The following is a 19,190-nucleotide window of genomic DNA, read 5'->3' on the forward strand; positions in this document are numbered from 1 at the left end:
TCTCAAGGTAATACTAACCTTAAACCCTCAATTCAATTGAGGTGAACGAAGCAGCCACTGAACACTAGAGGTTCAACGGTTCAATCAAACTAATCAATTTAACCCATTTAGGCCTGACGTCGAAATTTAAAAAAAATCTTCTAAAATCCTCCAGTTTTCTGAAATAAATATTTTCACGAATTAAAAAAAAAATTGCAGACCTACAAGCTCATAGCGCGCCACTCGGTGGCGCGCTATGAGCTTGTAGATCTGCTATTTTTCGATAGCTAAATCACAACGTAATGTTTAAAACACCAAAAGGGGTTCCCGCCCAAAATGGGTTTTAATCGATTATCTACAAACTCACTACGTTGTGAGCTTTTTGATCGGCTAGATTAGCAATTTTTGCATGCCACTGTTGTTTGAAACGGTACTATAAAATATAAAATCGGGGTGTCTAATTGCATTTATCGATTATAGAAGATAAACAACAGTTTCTTCCACGTTTGTATATGAAAATAAACGACAACAAAAAAACGGGAAATGGGCTTCGAAATTTGACGAATGAAAAGTAAGCAAAGAAATATACTGTAAAAATATAAAAAATATATATAGTTACAAACCTACTGAACATGCTGGTCGGTCAAAGTTAGGTCTGCCTTGGAGAGAAATTGCACGCACGCACGCACGCACGCACACGCGCACACACTCACACTCACACACACACACGCACTGGTTTAAATGGATATCTACAGAAGATAAAGAGGAGATTGAAAGCGTCAGTTTAAAAAAACAATGTCCCAGGGACACAACATTTAACACCACAATGCTGTTTTTATGACCAGTGTGGAGGAGTGAGATAAAGTGTGTGTTCTTAGGTCCTTGTTATACTGCTTTAAGCCATTTTGTCTACCAAAAATGTCTTCTATATCCTGATAGTTTTCTGAAAAAGCCATGTTTCTATGTCAGTCGTTCTTCGATTTTTCAAAAATAGCAGACCTACAAGCTCGTAGTGCGCCACTCGGTGGCGCGCTACGAGCTTGTAAGTCTGCTATTTTTCAATAGCTAAAGCATAACATAATGCTAACACCAACAGGGGTTCCCACCCAAAACGGGTTAAGCCACGATAAGCTGTTTCCTTATCACGGGTTCATACGGAGAGCAAAACACAATGTGTTCTGGCAGTAGACGGTGTTTATGACAGTAAGGTGTGAGAGAAAGTATTTTACAGTGACTACAGCGTCATAAATCATGTGCCTATGACAAGGCGCACTACAAGCACTACTTTGTGTCAGAGGAGATGAGACAGTTTTAAAGCGCAATAAGAAAGTGAATCAAAAAATAATTGGAACTGTGAATGAATCCTGTGTTTCCTCATGTACTGCACAGCGGTTTGAAGAACAAGTCAATTTACAGAACAGCATTAAAATATGTATTCACGTCATGCCGGGGGGGGACGCTGCACTGCTGGCGAACCGTGTCCAAAGGTTATCTTGTTTTTTAATCCCATCATCTCATCTACAAATTCAATAAATGTTTAAATTACTAACATTGAGGAATCAATCTACCAGATCCACATGACTTAATGCTGTAGCGTAGGTAATGGTATACTAGCTGGACAGAGCACATTGTGGAAATAAATTGTGTAGTATTTACAGTGTTGTTCAAGTTACTTAAAAAAAGTAATTAGTTATAGTTACTAGTCTGAAGAAGTAACTAATTACTTTGCTAGTTACTAAATTATGAAACTAAGTAGTTACTAGTTACTTTACTTTAAAAAAAATTAAGGTTTAAAAAAATAATAATAATAATCTTTTTCTCTAAAAACAAACCACAACTGGACCAGTGACATTAGGGAATATTTTTTCCTTGAAAATGTCACTGGTCCAGTTGTGGTTTGTTTTTAGAGAAAAAGATCGGATCTCTAACCTCACAACACATTGCGCAGTGATGCCTTGTGAACTTGTAGATCGACTATTCTCAGCGAAGAGGTTTGGTGCAGATGGGGGGGGGGGAAGAGCATACCAAGTACAGTCAAGTTATGTCCGAAAATACATGAATCCAGCGCTGATGGATGAAGCATTTACCTTTTGATGTACCGTGTAGGCTACAGTATAGTTGAGGGCATTGTAATAATTATACCGGGTGGAATTATCTCTACTAACGTTGTTCCTGCCTGACAGGAGGAGACCTATTACTATGTGAGAAAGTACACATTCCTCTCTCTCTGTACTCGTCCAATACACTGTGAAAGTGGTTTTGTTTGCATGCTAACAGGGTCATTGGAAATAGTATAGAGCTAATAGTATGTTTCCAAATGGATGGAACACTTATCAAGGGCCATTGTTCAGAAACACTTCTTCTGTATGTCAGACAGCCGGTAATTTTGTATTAAGGTTATATTAATCATACTAATGATTCTCAATGATGGATGAAATGAACTGTTTGTAAACAGTGCCCCAAACAGCAGGCCGATTAATCTCACCGCGCCGTGCATTAGTCTCAGAAGACAATGTTCTTTGTATCGCACTGTCAACGTGTTCTAAAACACTTCCCGAACCTTTGTCCTGTAAGGCCAACTCATTAGTCAACTGATTAAGTATGAACCCAGGAAAAACAGTTGTCCAGGTTTACCTTTTTAGGCCCAGCGGCAGCCTAGAGACTAATGATCAAGCAGTGCCTCGGGCCAAGTTGCAAAAGACCGCCTAATGATTTTCTCTAGGTAATTAGGCTAATGCAAGTTAGGAAAAAAACCCAGTGAAATGAAAGAGTACTGTGTGCTGCCAGCCTTTGAGGAGCCGAATATGGAATCTCTCTCAGAGCAAGAGAGAGAAATTAGGAGTTTTGCGGAGAGAGAAAATCCCAAAGCTGTTGTGGATAGGATGATGATTATTTCACGGTCATGTGATAGCGATGCGATTTATGAATACTCTGGGGAATTATTAACCTAGTGTACTCTCTGCTGCCCCATCTGGCGGAGTCAGGTTAGGGAGTTATAGGCAATAGCATGAATGCTCTGGGAACTATAGGCAATTTTATTTCTTGATCGACATCAACACCGTTGAGGAGGAGGAAAATCAATTGGATTTGTTTAAAAATATGAACTTGTGAAAATGATGTTGAAGTAATTTTCTTTTTAAATAAGCGGATATCTGGAATGCAAAAAGGGTAACTGTCAGTCAAGTACAACTTGTTGAGCATTTTCTCTTATAGGTACTGTAACATATTGGATATGTAACCTGCAGTACACGCTAGATAAAACATATTCGATATTTAACCTGCAGACAGTACACACTAGATAAAACATATTCGATATTTAACCTGCAGACAGTACACGCTAGATAAAACATATTCGATATTTAACCTGCAGACAGTACACACTAGATAAAACATATTCGATATTTAACCTGCAGACAGTACACACTAGATAAAACATATTCGATATTTAACCTGCAGACAGTACACACTAGATAAAACATATTCGATATGTAACCTGCAGTACACACTAGATAAAACATATTCGATATTTAACCTGCAGTACACACTAGATAAAACATATTCGATATGTAACCTGCAGTACACGCTAGATAAAACATATTCGATATGTAACCTGCAGACAGTACACACTAGATAAAACATATTCAATATGTAACCTGCAGTACACGCTAGATAAAACATATTCGATATGTAACCTGCAGACAGTACACACTAGATAAAACATATTCAATATGTAACCTGCAGTACACACTAGATAAAACATATTCGATATGTAACCTGCAGACAGTACACACTAGATAAAACATATTCGATATGTAACCTGCAGTACACACTAGATAAAACATATTCGATATGTAACCTGCAGTACACACTAGATAAAACATATTCGATATGTAACCTGCAGTACACACTAGATAAAACATATTCGATATGTAACCTGCAGACAGTACACACTAGATAAAACATATTCGATATGTAACCTGCAGACAGTACACACTAGATAAAACATATTCGATATGTAACCTGCAGTACACACTAGATAAAACATATTCGATATGTAACCTGCAGTACACACTAGATAAAACATATTCGATATGTAACCTGCAGTACACACTAGATAAAACATATTCGATATTTAACCTGCAGTACACACTAGATAAAACATATTCGATATGTAACCTGCAGACAGTACACACTAGATAAAACATATTCGATATTTAACCTGCAGTACACACTAGATAAAACATATTCGATATGTAACCTGCAGTACACGCTAGATAAAACATATTCGATATGTAACCTGCAGTACACGCTAGATAAAACATATTCGATATGTAACCTGCAGTACACGCTAGATAAAACATATTCGATATGTAACCTGCAGTACACACTAGATAAAACATATTCGATATGTAACCTGCAGTACACGCTAGATAAAACATATTGGATATGTAACCTGCAGTACACGCTAGATAAAACATATTCGATATGTAACCTGCAGTACACACTAGATAAAACATATTCGATATGTAACCTGCAGTACACACTAGATAAAACATATTCAATATGTAACCTGCAGTACACACTAGATAAAACATATTCGATATGTAACCTGCAGTACACACTAGATAAAACATATTCGATATGTAACCTGCAGTACACACTAGATAAAACATATTCGATATGTAACCTGCAGTACACGCTAGATAAAACATATTCGATATGTAACCTGCAGTACACGCTAGATAAAACATATTCGATATGTAACCTGCAGTACACGCTAGATAAAACATATTCGATATGTAACCTGCAGTACACACTAGATAAAACATATTCAATATGTAACCTGCAGACAGTACACGCTAGATAAAACATATTCAATATGTAACCTGCAGTACACACTAGATAAAACATATTCGATATGTAACCTGCAGTACACGCTAGATAAAACATATTCAATATGTAACCTGCAGTACACGCTAGATAAAACATATTCGATATGTAACCTGCAGACAGTACACACTAGATAAAACATATTCGATATGTAACCTGCAGTACACACTAGATAAAACATATTCTATATTTAACCTGCAGTACACACTAGATAAAACATATTCGATATGTAACCTGCAGTACACGCTAGATAAAACATATTCGATATGTAACCTGCAGTACACACTAGATAAAACATATTCGATATGTAACCTGCAGTACACGCTAGATAAAACATATTCGATATGTAACCTGCAGTACACACTAGATAAAACATATTCGATATGTAACCTGCAGTACACACTAGATAAAACATATTCTATATTTAACCTGCAGTACACACTAGATAAAACATATTCGATATGTAACCTGCAGTACACACTAGATAATGGGTTTTCAACAGGTGGTCCGTGAAGGTGTTGCATGTGGTCCCTGACCATGCATTTAGTAATGTAGGAAAAAGTGAAGATTCGTATTTGAATTTATTGTATTGACCACAAGTTGAGAAACAATGCAATAAATTATCTGGTGACAAATGATGACGCGTCGATGTTGTCAGTTACTGGGAAGTCGGATGTCAAGAACTTCCACAGAAAAGTGAGTTAGAATCTCAAGGGAAACCGGATTGCCTGGTTGAGTCACCATTAAGGAAATGTGCCCATAATCAATCGCAAGTGTCTGCTTAGTGATTACTCATAGAGTAAGTTACACTGAACAGCAACATGAGTTCAATATGGAAGGTTAATTTCTTTCCCCCACACCACGACCATACCCCCCCTCCCAACACAACAATGGTCCCCAGGTTGATTCTCAGTCAGGGTGGTGGTCCCCAGGTTCATTCTCAGTCAGGGTGGTGGTCCCCAGGTTGATTCTCAGTCTGGGTGGTGGTCCCCAGGTTCATTCTCAGTCAGGGTGGTGGTCCCCAGGTTGATTCTCAGTCTGGGTGGTGGTCCCCAGGTTGATTCTCAGTCAGGGTGGTGGTCCCCAGGTTGATTCTCAGTCAGGGTGGTGGTCCCCAGGTTGATTCTCAGTCAGGGTGGTGGTCCCCAGGTTGATTCTCAGTCAGGGTGGTGGTCCCCAGGTTGATTCTCAGTCTGGGTGGTGGTCCCCAGGTTGATTCTCAGTCTGGGTGGTGGTCCCCAGGTTGATTCTCAGTCTGGGTGGTGGTCCCCAGGTTGATTCTCAGTCTGGGTGGTGGTCCCCAGGTTGATTCTCAGTCTGGGTGGTGGTCCCCAGGTTGATTCTCAGTCTGGGTGGTGGTCCCCAGGTTGATTCTCAGTCTGGGTGGTGGTCCCCAGGTTGATTCTCAGTCTGGGTGGTGGTCCCCAGGTTAATTCTCAGTCTGGGTGGTGGTCCCCAGGTTGATTCTCAGTCAGGGTGGTGGTCCCCAGGTTGATTCTCAGTCAGGGTGGTGGTCCCCAGGTTGATTCTCAGTCAGGGTGGTGGTCCCTGGTTCATAATCAGTTGAAAACCCCTGCACTAGATAAAACACATTCGATATTTAACCTGCAGCAAAAGTATTTGCTTAGGCAGTGCTTTAGTGCTTATTGTCGGCGTGTTGTTTTCTGTGTCGGTGCCTCATTCAGGTATATCTGCCCGTTTGCCGTTTCCATTATCTGTGTTGTATAGTCACCGTCTCCGTAGAGAACTAGTTTTGAATGAGTGTTGCATAATGATAATGGCTCTGCCAGTTGGTGGATAATATGAATGGTAATGTTTTGTTAGTATCGAGGCAGCTGTAGCTGCTCTGTGTGTCTGTGGCTAGACTGAACCACAGGCCACGTCTGTCTGTCTGTCTGTCTGTTAAGTAGAAAAGTCTCTCTTTATCCTTGTTTGCTAGCCTTAATCCCCCTGTTATCACTGTTATCACATTATTTTGAGATCCTTGTGCAGCTGTTTCACAAATGTTCTGTGTGTGTGTGTGTGTGTGTGTGTGTGTGTGTGTGTGTGTGTGTGTGTGTGTGTGTGTGTGTGTGTGTGTGTGTGTGTGTGTGTGTGTGTGTGTGTGTGTGTGTGTGTGTGTGTGTGTGTGTGTGTGTGTGTGTGTGTGTGTGTGTGTGACCAGTGATGGTAGCACAGCACAGTGTTTAACATTTTAATTACATGCCCATCATAACTGCTGTTAGTGTAGTTGGATGTAAATCAATATATCTGGGAGTGGACTCTATACCACTTAAAACTTCAACAGTTTGCTGAATATTGCCAATTTGGACCCTGCACTGCCCCGCTCTTATTTTTGCACGGTCCAAATCTGACTGCTTGAGCAATTACTTTGTGTGAAAATAGCCTTTCACAAATCTCTAAAATCCCAGAGTTATTTAAAAATCACACCTGTGTGAACTGAGTGGTGCAAGGTCTTATATAGCCTGATCAGCTGTGGTCTGACGTAATGTCAGTGACCATGGTAACCATGCTCACCTGTGCACGGACACGTACACAGGTACACAAACATACAGACAAAGCTGGTTGTTGGAGTGGTTTGCACCACTCAATAATTCTCATTTTTCCGTATAAACATTTAACCCTAAAACCTAACCTAACCCTGACAATCGTTCACTTAACCCATTCTGGGCGGGAACCCATTTTTGGTGTTTTTAAAGCATTATGTTATGCTTTAGCTATTTAAAAATAGCAGATCTACAAGCTCATAGCGCTCATAGAGCTTGTAGGTCTGCTATTTTTGGAAAAATCGTGAATGTGGCGCAAAATTGGAATATATATTTTCAGATGGGGGTCGGCGACCAAATACATATCATTTTTGGGGTCCTTGACATGAAAAAGGTTGAGAACCACTGACAACATGCATAGGGTTTTCTGAAAACTGTCATGATTTAGAAGACATTTGTAGAATCGAACTTCTAGGTCTAAATGGGTTAACACCTTGAGGTCTCGGGCCAGTATTTAATCCATTAATAAAATGTGCCCATCGTTTATAGCGCCCGGACCACTTTTACCGGCGGACCGGAAGTTGTTGTGAATGTCTGTGTAGCAGCTAACAATAGCCACGCCACTCTAGAGTCGATCGACTACAACGGGGAGGTAAGAATAAATCTATCGCGACTAGCGACTGGACCGCGGAGCGCCGTCTAACACAGGATCTTTTTTCATAATTAGACGGGATGATTTAGATCGTAATTAGATGGGATGATTTAGATCGCGAGTTATGAATGTTTTAAGATTTTCGTTGTCGTCAGCTAAACGGGCAGGGAACATTTTCGATGACGTGTCACTGTTGTGCAACACCGAGGATTGGGCAACAAGCGCTCCTAGGCTGTAGAGCGATGCGATCAGTTTTCATAGCCCAAATTGACGGAGATTAATCAATCTCCGTCTCGGGCAACTGACCGTGCACTTGAACTTGACGGTGATCTCCGTCTTGCGCCTCCAAGGTGTTAATAGCCGAGACTACATGAGAGTGTATATTTGGCCTGAAAAGCCTGAACTGGATTACCAAATAGCTATAAACATAGCTTTTCCCCCCGAGTTGAAGTGGTTATTTGGCAATGAGCTAATCTGGTTGTGTTGTATATCTGAAGCCCTTGCCAGCGTTAATCAGCCTCATGGTCTGAAGGTCTCTTGCTGAAACCCTACTGTGGCAGCAAATTTCTATTTTAGTTTTGGTCGTAGTCTCTTGAATAGTTTCCATTTAGTTTTAGTCACATTTTTTTTTGTCACCCGGAATGTGTTAGTGTTGGTCGCGCGACACGTTGTGAGCTTGTAGATCTGCTATTTTCAGCATGCAACCAAAGTAAAATTCCTTATACTGGATCTCTTGTCCACTAGTCCCTTCCTAACATTTTAGTCTATTTTCTATCTGTTGACGAAATTGTCAATACATTTAGCTTAGTTTTAGTCACAATAGCTTAGTTTTCATTTAGTTTCCATTTAGTTTTCCGTCAGTGGAAAAAGGTCGTCGACGAACATTTTTCGTCTTAGTTTTAGTCGACAAAAACAACACTGCAGAGGTACGGTACAGTACAGTATGTCTCTGCCAATGGTGTTTACAGTCTGCTGTAGGCAGTATATATATATCCATATATCACATGGGGCCTGGCTCTCAGTTTAGGGACAGTCCAGACCAATAAGACAAACTTAGAATCAAGTGTCAGAGGGGCTGAACAGCGACAACTTGAGTCAGAGAGAATTATACCTGGTGGTAACCTGGAGCACTCGACTGGTTTGCAGTTGCACTCAGGTACGGTATGTTTCAGCAGGGGTGACTGACTCTAACCTGACTCCGCCAGATGGGGCAGCAGAGAGTACACTGGGTTCCCCCCCAGGAGGGGGAACCCAGTGTACTCTCCAGTGTACTCTCCAGTGTACTCTCTCTCTGACTCCGCCCCATCTGGCGGAGTCAGGTTAGACTGACTCGCCTCTTCCTCAGAGGCGAACATTTTGACTCATTTCGAGTGCTCCAATATTTTATTTGGGGTAGTCTCTCCTGAAGTGCCCACCCGGGTGTTTTTCTCTCTGATGCAAAAACACTGATGTCGCCCTACAAAGCAACCAAAGGTATATCACTCAGATCAAGCTCTGAGAGCTTCCCTGTCTGAACCTTTCCTAAGGTTGAAACAGTGGGGTGGGAGCAGCTATCTTTGGGAGAGCTTTTTTTGTCTCCACCAGGCCGAAGGCATGGGGAGAGAGTATGTTTTGCACTCCGTCCGTCCGTCCGTGTGTCCGTCCGTCCGTGTGTCCGTGTGTCCGTCCGTCCGTGTGTCCGTCCGTCTGTGAACAGCTAATCTCCGGCACCGTTAACCCGGTCGATGCCAAATTTTGCACACACACTCCCTGGATGCCAACGATGAACCTCTGCCCCAAAATTTCCAGAATGGCCTTTTATAGCGCCACCAGGAGGCCGCTTTGTGCAAAACAAGTTTTTGGACAGTACACCTACATATTTTGTCCAAACATCACGCAAATTGGTACACAGTCTCTCTAGAGCCATTCAACGAAACGGGTCTTTCAGATTTCTCAGACTCCATCCTGATTGGCTAAGATTGGCTTCCAAAGTTTGGAGTGCTCGGTTTCAAACAAAATGCTGCAAATCATGAACACATCATGTGATTTCCGTGAAATTGTGCACGCACATTCCCACTAGGCAGAGGAAGAAATGCCCCATGAACATTTTCAACTCAGCCTCATGGTGGTGCTATAACTGGCCAAAAAGTGTTTTTACCTCTAACTGCACGGATCTGTGAATAACTTTGTATGCCAACTCCCTAGAGGCCAAGGAAAAACCTTTGCCTGGAATGTTTCACATCTGCTCTTTATAGCGCCACCAGAAGGCCGACATATGTAAAACACATTTTCTAATATTACTCCTTCAGATTGTATCCAAATTTCACGCAAATCGGTACACATGCTCTCCATAGTCATGTGATTAAGACGGGTTTGTTTGATTTCTCATAATCCACCCTCATTGGCTACGATTGGCTCCTAAACTTTTCAGGAGTAGCCCGCTTTGTACCCGTTTTGTACAAATCGCCACAACTACTCAACGCAGCGTCCGATTGTGGTGAAACTGTGCATGCATATTCCCACTAGGCTTTGGAAGAAATGCCACTTGACCGTTTTCAAATCAGCCTCATGGTGGCGCTACAACAGGCCAAGCCGCGACACACACACACACACACACACACACAACACACATACACGTTTATATTGCTCCTAAACATTTTGCCAAACATCACACACACACACTCCTATCCTCCTGGTGGAGACCTGTGCCCAGAAGGGCACTTTTTCTAGTTTGTTTTGTTTTGTCCTGTCTGTATGTATGGTTGTACTGTTGTATTGTTTTGTATCTGTGCTGTGGACCCCCCTCTAAAATGAGATGAGACATCTCAAGGGGCTTATCCTTTCAATAAAGGTGTATATATATATATATATATATATATATATATATATATATATATATATATATATATTACGTGGTTGTACTGTAAATGGCAATTGACTAACAGTTAGGATTGTACGAAGCCAAAGGAGTCGGGCTATTCTCTTTACAAACTGGCCTCGTTACAAAAACAAACTCGTGATTGTCAATTAAGTTTCACGAATGTTTAACGTACCGGTAAATGGCATTTTGAATACAGTGTTATGAAATTGCAAGTCTGTCATATATTCTGAATCATGATTTAATTTGGCCCCCAGCAACATAAAAGGTAGTTATGATGTTCAAATTAATTTCTAATGGAGCTGTCCTCTTTCTCACCCTCAAATTAAGTTGGAACAAAAATCGGCGCAGGAGAAATGTATGCTAATTTATGGAATTGCTTCTCACTTAGAATGTTTTACCTTGGGTGTCTTGGCTTTATTAACCCATTTTGGGCGGGAATAGCAGATCTACAAGCAGATCTATACAAGTGCATAGCGCGGCACCGAGTGGCGCGCTATGAACTTGTATAGGTCTGCTATTTTTGAAAAATCGTGAAAATGTGCCACAAATCTTTGAATATATATTCTTTCAGAGTGAACGTTTTTAACTCAAATCTTTGTTTCTGAGAGGTCACTGGAAGTCTGGAACAACATATTTTCAGACGGGGGTCGGCGGCCAAATACATATATTTTTGGGGGTTCTTGACATGAAATTGAACCACTGACATATAGAAACATGGATTTTTCAGATAACTCTCAGTATTTAGAAGACATTTTTGTAGAATCGTTCCCAGGTCAAAATGGGTTAAGTGTTGCTGATGGTATCGGTATGGGGGTACCCGGCTGCTCCTAACCTAGAAAACTTGCTGTAACAGTTCAATGAAAATAAACTGTGTTTTATAGACTCCCGCAAGGCATGTTGGGTAAATATGCTGCATATCTGCAGGAAGCAAGCTGCTACCCCAGCCTCTGAACTTCTGATTTAAAAGTAAAAAAGAAACGGAAGGGTTCTACCTGGCAAAACTCTCCTGTTTGCCAGAAAGCTGATTGCACAGAAGTGCCTAACGGTATATGTCTCAGATTAGCTGACATGCTGGGAAATGAATTAGTATCTACAGTGCAGTACACGCATACTGAGAAGAATCACTGCTGCCCATGATTCGACTGGTAATTTATGACTGAAGCTGTAAGAATGGGGTAGACTAATTTGAAAATGTCGAATTAAATATTCCATCTTCGGCCTGTATTCTGGTGTTGTGTATATAATGTGTAATTTGAATTAGTTATGTTCTAATTAGTGGCTGCCTGCCTGGTTCTTGAGTAGATGGTAGAAGGCTTTCTGTAATAGTAAGATAGTGTTTGAGTTGCTGACACTATAATCTGTATGGTTTCACGCAGTAAAATGGCTTATATCACAATGTAAGAAAAAGATTAAAGGTTCATAAGCATTTGTATAATTGCTGTTTGCGTTAATTCTGTTTGCCTGCTTATGACCAGTCTATGAATTAAGTGAACACAAGGAATTCTCCAGCAAGGATATTTTGAATACATTTAATTTATCATAGATGAATTAGCTCTGTACTTTATCACGGAGAGAAGATGTACCGTTAGCGTTATCTTAGTTCTGCATCAATTCAATGTCATTTTGTGTGTGTGTGTGTGTGTGCATTCACTTCTAGTCATTTTTACTAGTTGACTAGTTGCCTAGTTTACTAGTCGACTAGTTGTTTAACCACCTATTATGTAAAAATAATAAAAAAATATTATTATTTATTTATTTTTGGAAATAAATGTAATTAATTTAAATTTAAAAACTGTGTACATTGGTGACTATAACTATAATCTACCTGATCTTGAGGCCTACAAAATCGGAGAAAAAAAGAAGAAAAAAACGTTTATTTCTCTGATCTACTAGTCAACTAGTACCAACAAGGTCGACTACTAGTGGATTTACTAGTCGACTAGTTGCTTAATGCCCTAGTGTGTGTGTGTGGGTGGGTGTGTGCGGGGGTGGGGGTGTGTGTTTATAGAAATATCTGTCTTTTATAATCTCGGGAGTCTTTGAAATACCGGCCTGTGACATATCGTCCCCTTCACTGTTGTGGCAGGGCTTTCCTCTGACCCCTCCTGGCTACTGTGGCTCAGGTCCCGTCCCGTGATATTTTGATAGTGGCAATGCTGTTGACATGACTTCTGAACCTTCACCTCCTCCAACTAGTTCTCTTGCTTAATCCAGTTTGGGCGGGAAACCCCTTTTGGTGTTTTTTAAAGCATTATGTTATACTTTAGCTATTGAAAAATAGCAGATCTACAAGCTCATAGCGCGGCACCAAGTGCCGCGCTATGAACTTGTAGGTCTGCTATTTTTGAAAAATCGTGAAAATGTGCCTCAAATCTTTGAATATATATATATATTCTTTCAGAGTTTCAGTTTTTAACTCAAATCTTTGCTTCTGGGGAGGTCCCTGGAACAACATATTTTCAGATGGAGGTCGGCGGGCCAATTACATATCATTGTTGGGGGTCCTTGACATGAAATATTGAGTTTTTTTTCGGGGGGAAAAAATACATTTGAAAAATACTTTTGTTAAATTTCGACGTCAGTCCTAAATGGATTAACAGATCTCAGGGGGGGGGGGGGGGGGGGGGGGGGATTTGGCTGATTCACTGCTACGCTCTATGACCTTCTGTTAAGCGGCCCCAAGTCTGTACACCCTGCCCCAAAATAATAGCCTTAAAATCAGTCAAGTGTGGTTAAGAAAGTGAAGTTGATCTTCCTTTAATTGGAGCTTAGCTCTGTATCATGGAGATTATATGGTTTGAAAAAAAGGAATCGAGCGTAATCGTGCAGTGCCTCGCAATGTGAAGAGAACATTAGAGACGTTACGATTCAAGAGATTTTATTTTCACAAGGCTGTAGGAGTACATGCACTGTGAAAAGCTTAGCTTTGGGGGGTTCTCCATAATAATAATACACAATACAGTTAAAACGATAATCAATAATCAATGCTTTACCCTACGTAAATGGGTTGTCCCTGTCTCTCCTGCTCTTGAACCCATTTTGACCTGAGATCGGATTCTAAAAATGTCTTCTACATCCTGACAGTTTTCTGAAAAAGCTATGTTTCTATGTCGGTGGTTCTTCGATTTTTCAAAAATAGCAGACCTACAAGCTTGTAGATCTGCTATTTTTCAATAACATAATGCTTCCTGCCCAAATGGGTTAATAACCAGAAATAAATTTTCACATACAGTAGGTGACAATAATAAACTTAAAATACATTTCCACATTTTCCAGCTAGGTGAGAGAACCCATTTATCAGCTTCATTTTTGTATAGTGTTCCAGTACAGAACGGAACAGTACAGTTCGATACAAGGTCTGTTTTTATCCCAAGAAAGCCTATGGCTTGTTGAGGAGAGAAAATGGGGGGGGGGGGGTGTAGCTGGAGAGACATGGTGACTCCTGTTACTGAACAAATACTCTATGTACACGATATAGAGCTATCTAACACGTTTTAACCAGTACTATCACGATATAGTTATCGCGATATAACATTTTAACCAAGGAAAAGCACTTTTGAAAATAGTCGATCTACAACCTCGCAATGTATTCCAGCGCAACACGTTGTGAGCTTGTAGATCGCTTATTTTAGAATACCTTTTTTTAAATTGTTTTACAGAATGGAGTGAATGGCAAAATTGAGTTTAACGTTGTTTAACACTGTTAAACTAAAGCAATCAGATAGGACTTTTCTGTGTGGAAACACACACTACAAGCTATGAGCTTGTAGATCTGCTATTTTTCAATGGCTGAATTATAAGAATGTTTAAGTGTCCATCTGACACAGCAGAGGATCGCACCTGACTGGAATGTGACAATCAGCCCTCGTTTCCCCTCCATGCGGGTTCCCTGACCCTCGACTCTGTTGTGCCTGGAAGGGGAAGCTCCAACTATAGAGAGGCAAAGAAAGGCCTCTAATGAAAAGCCCTTTGTGAAAACTGCAAAATCTTAAATCGACCATTTCCTCCCTCATCATGTGACGGTACTAGCATGTCATCTAATTTTCCATTTTTGGCTTAACTCGGACCCTGTGTGGTCATTGCAAGGCCTCGACCCATTTGAGTGCTCAATATTTCATGTCAAGGACCCCAAAAATTATATGTAATTGGCCTCCGACCCCCATCTGAAAATATGTTGTTCCAGGGACCCTCCCCAGAAGCAAAGATTTTTCAAAAATAGCAGACCCACAAGCTCGTAGCGCGCCACTCGGTGGCGCGCTATGAGCTTGTAGATCTGCTATTTTTCAATAGCTTAATTATAACATAATGTTTAAAACACCAAAAGGGGTTCCCGCCCCATAATGGGTTAACTCGGACCCTGTGTGGTCATTGCGAGGCTGAAAATGCTAGAGAGGCCACAAGCAGTATATCTCATGACCTTCATCCTAAGTTGTTTCGTTTGTTTAGATAGCCAACATTCTTCCATCTTATGTATTAATGTGGTGTCTCTGATGTCTCCTTGGTAGACAAAGTACACTGCCTGCCTGGTAGGAATTACATTAACCCAAATTAACCCAAAGTAATGGACACTGAAAGGACAAGTGATTTTCTGTAACCGTTCTTTTCCATTCTCTCTCTCTCTCTCTCTCTCTCTCTCTCTCTCTCTCTCTCTCTCTCTCTCTCTCTCTCTCTCTCTCTCTCTCTCTCTCTCTGTAGACATGGAACACGCTGTGCTGGAGAGGTGGCAGCGGTAGCCAACAATGGGATCTGTGGAGTCGGCGTGGCTTACAATGCCAAGATCGGAGGTACGGTTGATGGAAAACAAATGGTGTTGGCGGCTGCCCTCGGGACAGTCAGACAGGGCAGGAGACTCCTGCCCTGTCTGACTGTCTGAGGGCAGGAGACTCCTGCCCTCAGACAGGCAGACAGGGCAGGAGACTCCTGCCCTGTCTGAGGGCAAGAGACTCCTGCCCTCAGACAGGGCAGGAGTCTCCTGCCAGAAGTCTCCTGCCCTCAGACAGGGCAGGAGTCTCCTGCCAGAAGTCTCCTGCCCTCAGACAGGGCAGAAGTCTCCTGCCCTCAGACAGGGCAGAAGTCTCCTGCCCTCAGACAGGGCAGAAGTCTCCTGCCCTCAGACAGGGCAGAAGTCTCCTGCCCTCAGACAGGGCAGGAGTCTCCTGGCAGAAGTCTCCTGGCAGAAGTCTCCTGCCCTGTCTGAGGGCAGGAGTCTCCTGGCAGGAGACTCCTGCCAGGAGACTCCTGGCAGGAGACTCCTGCCAGGAGACTCCTGGCAGGAGACTCCTGCCAGGAGTCTCCTGGCAGGAGACTCCTGCCAGGAGACTGTAGGAGTGACACTGCAGGAGTGTTCTGAATGAAAGGCCGGCAACATGGGAAGCTCTGCTATCAGTGTTGTTTTTGTCGACTAAAACTAAGGCGAAAAATGTTTGCCGACTACCTTTTTCCACTGACGGAAAACTAAATGGGAACTAAATGAAAACTAAGCTATGATGACTAAAACTAAGCTAAATGTCGACTAAATCAACTGTAGATTTAGTCGACTAAAATCGTATGATATTTAGTCGACTGAAACTAGACTAACACTAAGACATTCCGGGTGACAAAAAAAATGTGACTAAAACTAAATGGACAACAAGAGACTACGACTAAAACTAAAATAGAAATTTGCTGCCAAAAACAACACTGCCTACTTATTACCACCACCATGTGTGCAGCGGGTGCAGCTTGAACTGGAAATAATAGGACTATGGTCTCCCAGTGTGGGGGGGTGTACTGTACAAGGTCTGCAAAATAAGCTAGGCCATTTAGAGCCTTACAGCCGGATATTGTAGCAAATCCTTGATTCTGTGTGGAAGCCAGTGAAGGTTCTTGAATGTCTGAAAGGCTGATTTATGCAATATTACACGAGAGGGTGTGGTTTAACCCATTTTGGCCTGACCTCGAAATTAAAAAAAAATCTTCTAAATCCTCCAGTTTTCTGAAATAAATATTTTCACGATTTTTCAAAAATAGCAGACCTACAAGCTCGTAGCGCGCCACTCGGTGGCGCGCTATGAGCTTGTAGATCTGATATTTTTCAATAGCTAAATTATAACATAATGTTTAAAACACCAAGGGGTTCACATGATTATTGCCACGACAGTGATGCGGTCAGGAACGAGACGTATAGTCGAGTTCCGCAAGCATCACTGAAGTTGCAATAATCACGTTAAACCACACCCTCGAGTGTAATATTGGAATTATACAACAGTTACCCTTAAAACTAAGAAAATCACTGACATTTTTTTTTCAATTTAAGGTTTTTTTATTAAGCATAGTAGAGGGGTTTGGACAGGGAAAAATGCAGTACATATGATATGTTATGCTTCTTTTTCTTTTATAAAACAAAACAAAACAAAACAAAACAAGACGAAAACAACCCCCCACCCTCCCACTTGGAACTTTGACACCTTCTCCTTTCACCTTATAGGTTTTTTATTTTAAGTAAATAGTAGCAATAGCCAGCAAGGAGAAGTAGAAAAGAGAGAGAAATAGACAGAAGTGAATAGTGAGATAAGGACTCCATGATGTTGTAGGAGAGAGTGGCAGAAAGAGATAAGGCCTACTGCTGTTTATTTTGGAAGTAGATAGGAAGAAAGTAGGAGAAGAAAGGAATGAAAGGGTTAAGAGGGGAATGAGGTTGGTGTGCGGAGTAGGAGGGGAACACCATGGTTTATAACAAATGGCCTATGGGGTGTTCGGAAGACTTGACAGATTCTCGAGATAGGTTCATGAATTGCATTTTTATATGAATTGCATTTTTATAGCGCTTTTCCAAGTGCTCAAAGCACTTTACAATGGTTCATTCATTCATACATTGGGAGGTGAAGCGGCGAACAGTCGACGCCAGCGTCCTCACTTCCCACATTCACACACCAATGGTGGCGAGCTCACACCGACCGACTCATTGGAGGCAATGTAGGGTTCAGTGTCTTGCCCAAGGACACTTCGACATGTGGACAGGAGGAGGAGCCGGGATTCGAACCGACGACCCAGGGATCATTGGACGACCTGCTCTACCTCCTGAGCCACAGCCGCCCTAAGTTATTGTCGGACCCCAGGAGGAGGCGAATCTTCCTGGAGAGCAACGTAGATCGTATTTAATTTTCTCGAGATTCAGGAATAACATGGCATCTTTTCAGCCAGTGGTCTGATTTAGGGGGGAGTGAAGATTTCCAGTCTAGGAGGATTCTCCTTCGAGCGAGTAATGATAGGAAGGCTATGCAGTTATGAACCTTTTTGTTACACTTAATATTGTTAGAGAGTACACCAAAGATTGCCACTTCAGGACAGGGAAGTAAGGGTATACTAAACATTTCTGATAAGGATCGAAATATGGCAGTCCAGTATTGTATTAATTGAGGGCGTGACCAGAACATGTGTGTTAACCCATTCAGGCCTGACGTCGAAATTTAAAAAAAAAAAGTTTTCTAAATCATGACAATTTTCGGAAAGATTTGAGGCACATTTTAACGATTTTTCAAAAATAGCAGACCTACAAGTTCATAGCGCGCCACTCGGTGGCGCGCTATGAGCTTGTAGATCTGCTATTTTTCAATAGCTAAATTATAACATAATGTTTAAAACACCAAAAGGGGTTCCCGCCCAAAATGAGTTAATGGTTAATGTGGTTAAACGCTAACGTGACATGGATGCGTTCCAGGTCTCAATGGATTAAGTTAGCTGGGGATAAGTAGCATCTATCACACTTGTCGTCAACACTGGTATACATTCTAGCTAGTTTAGCTTTGCAGTAATGAGAGCGGTGCAGAACTTTAAGTTGGATGAAATGAAATGAAATGATGAAATGAAATGAAATGATTACTATATTTACCCAGGGTATCTGGGCTAAGCTCAAGAACTTGTTTCCAGCCAGGCCCTGCTCATAGAACACATTTCATCGTAGTGGTTCAATGCCTTGTTCAAGGGCATTTCAGCGGTGGTAATTTTAACGTGTCGGACCGCTGATTCGAACTGGCGACCTTCCGGTATCAAGACCGCTCCGCTATCCGTTCGGCCACCGCTGCCACTAAATTAGGATTAGGTTTAGCCTGGCACATGAGGTACTACTATTTACCTGAGTGAGGGCGTTACTCCACGTCTCATCCGTTATGGTTTCACCCAGCTCCCCTTCCCAGCCTGATTTGGTTCTATTGAGAGAGGTGGTCCTTAAATTAGAAATAATGTTATAGATATAAGACAAAAGGCCTTTTACTTGCAACGGGGCATCTAAGATGGATTCAGTTCCAGATTTGGAGGAGATGTTAGGAAAAGAAGGATTGTGTGA

The 19,190-nt window shown here is 41.5% G+C and overlaps 1 protein-coding gene across 1 annotated transcript in view; it reads left to right on the plus strand.

The window, feature by feature from the left end:
- Positions 1-19,190, plus strand: part of furina (furin (paired basic amino acid cleaving enzyme) a) — a 132,844-nt gene that overhangs the window by 78,495 nt on the left and 35,159 nt on the right. Inside the window, 1 exon segment of the mRNA XM_079497965.1 lies at positions 15,563-15,651. Within this exon segment, the coding sequence (XP_079354091.1) occupies positions 15,563-15,651 (89 nt within the window).

Source organism: Electrona antarctica, assembly GCF_951216825.1.
Source record: "Electrona antarctica genome assembly, chromosome: 3".
In the NCBI taxonomy this organism is placed as follows: domain Eukaryota; kingdom Metazoa; phylum Chordata; class Actinopteri; order Myctophiformes; family Myctophidae; genus Electrona; species Electrona antarctica.